Genomic DNA, 5,000 nt, shown 5'->3' on the forward strand with positions numbered 1-5,000 from the left:
GGAGGGGAGGGGAGGGGAGGGGAGGGGAGGGGAGGGGAGGGGAAGGTTTGCTCACCCCTAGGCACGCCCGACACAGCAGGGGATAAGGCCCCAGTCCCGGTCAAGACAAGTTCATCTGAGGCGTTAGTTGCAAGCGAGGGGAGGGGAGTTACATTCATGATTTAAGAAGATTGTTTGCTTGTTTGTATGTGTATGTGTGTATGCTAGCTGTATCTTGCCTTCCCATGCCACAGCCGCTCACTCTCGCCCTCCCTCCCTCCCCCTTTCCCCCACCCCCGCCACTACCGCCCCCCCCTGCAGTGCTACACCGGCTCCCACCTGCTGCTGCTGCTGGTGTTCGGGCTGCCGGGCGTGCTGCTGTTCAGCTGCGGCGTGCCGGCCTTCAGCGCCTGGTTCCTCAGGCGCAACACGCAGCTGCTGCGGGACAGGTGGGGGGCTGTGGGTTGGATTGGATGGGTGGATGGGTGGATGGGTGGGGTGGGGTTAGCTGTTCATGGAGAATGGAGTGATTACGTCACACAAATATGGGGCGAGGGCTTGGGCAACATTGTGGCAAGGCACGCCGCCGCCGCCGTGTGTGTGTGTGTGTGTGTGTGTGTGTGTGTGTGTGTGTGTGTGTGTTTCCCCCAGGCCTGTTGCAACCCCACGGCTACAAATATCCACACATAAAAGACATGAAACACACACACGCATCACTCACCGCACGCGCGCAGGAAGTTCTACCGCGCCTACGGCTTCCTGTACACCGACTACGAGGACCGCTGCTACTTCTGGTGGGTGGGTGCTGACTGCTCCGTGGGCGTACGTGCAGGGGGGCGGGGTGGGGTGGGGGAAGGAGGTACCGGTGTGTCCAATTCGGTGGCTAGGAGATCTGTTTCCCGCTGTACGGCAGTAGGACGTTGAGGGGAGTCAAGGCGTGAGGGGCGGGTGCGCTCGTTCATTCCCAGTGATAATATTCCCATGCTAGGTGAGGTTCAGAGCCCCGCGAGGCACCCGCACAGCCTGCGTACTGCCCCTACACCCACACCCACAAGCGTTCAAACACCCCCACCCCCACACCCACGGCCACACGCACACCCACGCCCGCACCCACGAACGCGCACCTACACGCGCACCCACGCAGGGAGAGTGTGGTGATGCTGCGCAAGCTGTGTATGGTCGTCGTGGTCGTGTTCCTGGGCGTCATATCCGTACAGGTGCGTGAGTGTTGTGTGTGTATATGCGTGTATGTGCGCGCTTGCGTGTGTGTGTGTGTGTGTGTGTGTGTGTGTGTGTGTTTCACGCCGCGACGTAGCGTGGTGTGGCGTGGCGTGTGTGGCGAGGCAGTTGCACGCCTCTTGCTTTGTTTGCAGCATGGGCGGCTCAGGGAGGTAGATGGCGGGAGCTGCCCGGCCGCTCGCCTCCCTTGCCGCCAGCCCGCTTGCCGCAGCACCCACTCCACCCTGTCCCACCCCTGCGCACACCCCGTTTCCCATGCACGCACGCAGGTTCAGCTGTTGGTGTCGCTGGGCATCATCCTCACAGCGCTGGGGCTGCAGGTGCGGGCTGGCGGGGGGGGGAGTCATTGCGGGGTGTGTGAGAGAGTGCAGGCATATGTGCAGGCCGCAACAGACAAACCAACATACCGGCTCGCCATCAACTGCTTTCAACCGCCCACCAACCAACCAACCAACCACCAACCAACTGTTCATGCCAACCACCCGGCGGCAGGTGGCGTACGACCCGTACCGCTGCCCGCGCATGGACCTGCTGGAGCGGCTCAGTCTGGTGGGTTGGGTTTCTTTGGGGGGAGGGGCCTCATGGAGGGGCCTGATCTGGTGCGGGGGGGCGAGGGGATTGCCGACATGACTTGCCACTCCAGCGTCACTCCCATCCAAATCCCCCGCTCCGCTCGTTTAGCTTGGTGTGGTTTAGTTTGGCCTGGAATTTACACACACACACACACCCCGCCTACTAAACTACTGCTTCCGGCTCACTTCTTAAACAGTCATGAGCGGTTATACCCCCCCCCCCCGCTCACCAACCCTCAACTCCAACCACCCAATCCACATCCCCAACCACCCAACCCAACCGCCAGATCGGCACCACGCTCATCATCTACGTCGCGCTGTTCTTCCTGCTCAACCTGTCCGACGCCACAAGTGTGGCGCTGTCGGTCACACTGGTGGGCCTGAACGGACTCATCCTGGCCTGGTGGGTGGGGGTGGGGGTGGCAGTGGGGTGCAGTGGGGCGGGGGTGGCAGCGGCAGTGCGGTTGGTTGCAGATACCAGCCCAAACTAAAGTGGAGTAGGTAGGGGTTGCGCATGTTGCATGCGCTTCCGTTGCTGAGCGAGGCCGCCTGCCGTTTCCTTCTGCATCCTCCTGTCTCTGTTGCTGCAGAAAACAACCCTTCCCGCCCATTTGCTTCATCAACACACAATATACCTCGTGGTCCTGAGCGCGCACACACACAAACGCACACACACACACACACACACACACACACACACACACACACACACACACACACAGCATATGTTCATACATACACACAGGTTCATTCTGATCCTGGTCCGGGAGTATGCACACGGCATCATGCACGCCCTGGACGCGGACGGGGACGGCGTGCTGAGCGCGGCGGATGTTGGACAGGTGAGCAAATGAGTAATGGTGGGCGGTGGCGAAGGAGCAATGCCGTTATGCCTTCGCGTCCTGCGCGCGTGCGCGCTGCAGTCTTCCGTGTATGTGCGCCAGGCGAAAGGCCATCGCTGACTTCCTGCTCGCCCCCATGCTACCTGCCTGCACTCCCCGCCCCCGATTTTGCGGTTCAATCATACCTTTCTCCATGCACGGCTGCTGACTATCCCCCTGCTTTAGTTTCGTTCGCGCTGGTATTTACACCACCACCACCACCATGCCCTTGCCAGGCTCTTGACGGCCTGTCTTCCAAGCAGCCCTGGCTTGCGCGCACGCTGGTGCGTCTGGATGCCGCGCTGCGCCGCCGGCCCCTCCTGGCGGGAGTCATATCGCGGGCCTTCCCCTACGGCGAGACCAATGACCCCTGGGTGGCGGCGCACCTGGTCTCGGAGGATTACGACGTGGATGAGCATGCGGAGGAGGAGGCGGCGAGGATGGGGGGCAAGGACGGCGACAAGGGCAAGGGCAAGGGAGGAGGACGCGGCGGCAAAGGGGTGGCAGATGCGGATGAGGGGATGGTGACGGCGGTGGCGGATAGCGCATCGCAGCCGGGCGCCTGGTCCAAGATCCCCAAGCAGCAGCAGCCGCAGGCGGCGTTGGGAGTGCGGGAGGCGGCGGCACTGGGTGGCGGCGGCGGCACTAGTGGTGGCGGCATCGCTACGGTGGCGGCAGCGGCGGCGGCGCCGACCCCGGCGGCGGTGGCGGCGGCGGCGGCCCACCGTGGATCCATGGATCGCCCCATTCGTGCTAGCTCCAGCAGCAGCCGCTCACGTGTGGCGCCAGAGCCCATGCCTGCCGCTACAGCCGCTACAGCCGCTACAGCCGCTACAGCCGCTACAGCCGCCGCCGCCGGCGTCACTGGCGGCAGCGGCAACAGCCGGCCGTTCAGCGGCGGCGCTGGCGCCGCCAGCAGCAGCCGCCGCTCCTCAGCCTGGGAGCACGGCGACATCGGCGGCGGCGCCGCCACTGCTGTAACCACTGCCGCTAACACCATTGACGATGGCGCCGCCAACGGCTCTTCGCCGCCTGCATCTCGCGTCGCCAGCACGCGCCTGGGGTCGCCCCCTGCCGCTGCAGGCGGCGGCGGCGGTGGGGACGCCATTGCGGCGTCGCCGATCCCGCAGCCAGCGGCTCGCGCAGGCAGCGGCAGCGTCAATGGTGGCGGAAGCCGGCCGATGTCGCGCCAGCGGCCGCTGGCGGCGGCGGCGCATGGAACGACGGCGGCCGCTGGATCCAGTGCAGCGATTGCGTCGTTTGGATCCGCTGGCTCGTACACGGCCGCCGCCCTGCCCGGACTGGATTTGGATTCCGATCTGCCCGTGGAGCCCCTGGGGCCGGCCGTGGGCCCAGGGCAGGAGTAATGCTGCTGTTACGGAAGGAGCCATGGAGGGCGCCCCATGCTTTGGCAACTGCCATAGTGGCAACTGCCACGGTGGCAAGTGCCATGGTGGCAAGTGCTGCTGTATTTGGTGCGTCCTGCAAGGCCCCACTAACAGCATGTCGGGTGGATGGCGCTCCGACTTCTTCGTGCGTGCGTGCGTGCTACATAGCCGCGCCTGTGTAGTGTGGCATAATATCCCAACAATATTAGCGCTGCTGCCGTTAGAACTTGCGGTAACCTAAGGGCTTGCTGCATCATGTGTTCTTAGACGTCGGACCTGCTCAAGCGCTTTGGGGCACTGGTCCCACTTTCATTGGGTCATGAAAAACCTGACCCGCGCACGATCAAAATTATGTCTACTGAGGTTGTGACAGCATGCATTTCACGCGCACATGACTAAGGCGCACAAGCGGGCAGATAGCTGCTACGGCTTTCTTGCTAGATGGGCACCATAGTATCAATCCGCCAACGACCGGTTGGTTGGGGTCGTGGTGTGGCTCTTGTGTGTGCAATACAGCGAGGCTTGATGGAACTGAGGGGTGCGTGTGAGCATGATTCTTGAGGAGCATTGCCGTTATAACGGGCCTGTGGTTTTGAACGGGTTTCAATCCATTCATGCCCATTCTTTTGAAGTCGTGCGCACAGCTGCACAGCTGCGTTGCCTATAGCTACACCTGCACGCTTTGCTTACCGTATCGCATCTTATTTGCATGGGCGGCTTCTCACATATACGCATGGACATACTATCATCGTATGCGTGCTTCGGTGCATTGCATCTGAATGGCGGGCTGGGTTATTGAGCGGGAGTCACACGGTCCCTGCGACCGCTTATTTGCATACACACACACACTTCATAATCGTCTGCTAAATGCAACATGCTTTACTACTTTTTTGTGCAAAGCTGCATGTAGTTCACAACGGGGGGCCGGATGTACTGGACGC

The 5,000-nt window shown here is 62.2% G+C and overlaps 1 protein-coding gene across 1 annotated transcript in view; it reads left to right on the forward strand.

Annotated features, from left to right (window-relative positions):
* CHLRE_13g604050v5 (uncharacterized protein) overlaps positions 1 to 5,000 on the forward strand; it is a 29,567-nt gene that overhangs the window by 24,183 nt on the left and 384 nt on the right. The window contains exons 52-59 of the mRNA XM_043069834.1: positions 301 to 428; positions 714 to 773; positions 1,124 to 1,196; positions 1,488 to 1,538; positions 1,711 to 1,767; positions 2,078 to 2,193; positions 2,536 to 2,632; positions 2,908 to 5,000. The exon at positions 2,908 to 5,000 is cut by the window's right edge and continues 384 nt beyond it. Coding sequence (XP_042917809.1) covers positions 301 to 428; positions 714 to 773; positions 1,124 to 1,196; positions 1,488 to 1,538; positions 1,711 to 1,767; positions 2,078 to 2,193; positions 2,536 to 2,632; positions 2,908 to 4,038 — 1,713 coding nt within the window. The 3' untranslated portion in view covers positions 4,039 to 5,000. The remainder of the gene's footprint in view (positions 1 to 300; positions 429 to 713; positions 774 to 1,123; positions 1,197 to 1,487; positions 1,539 to 1,710; positions 1,768 to 2,077; positions 2,194 to 2,535; positions 2,633 to 2,907) is intronic.

The sequence above is a fragment of the Chlamydomonas reinhardtii genome, chromosome 13 (assembly GCF_000002595.2).
Source record: "Chlamydomonas reinhardtii strain CC-503 cw92 mt+ chromosome 13, whole genome shotgun sequence".
NCBI classification, from domain to species: Eukaryota; Viridiplantae; Chlorophyta; class Chlorophyceae; order Chlamydomonadales; family Chlamydomonadaceae; genus Chlamydomonas; species Chlamydomonas reinhardtii.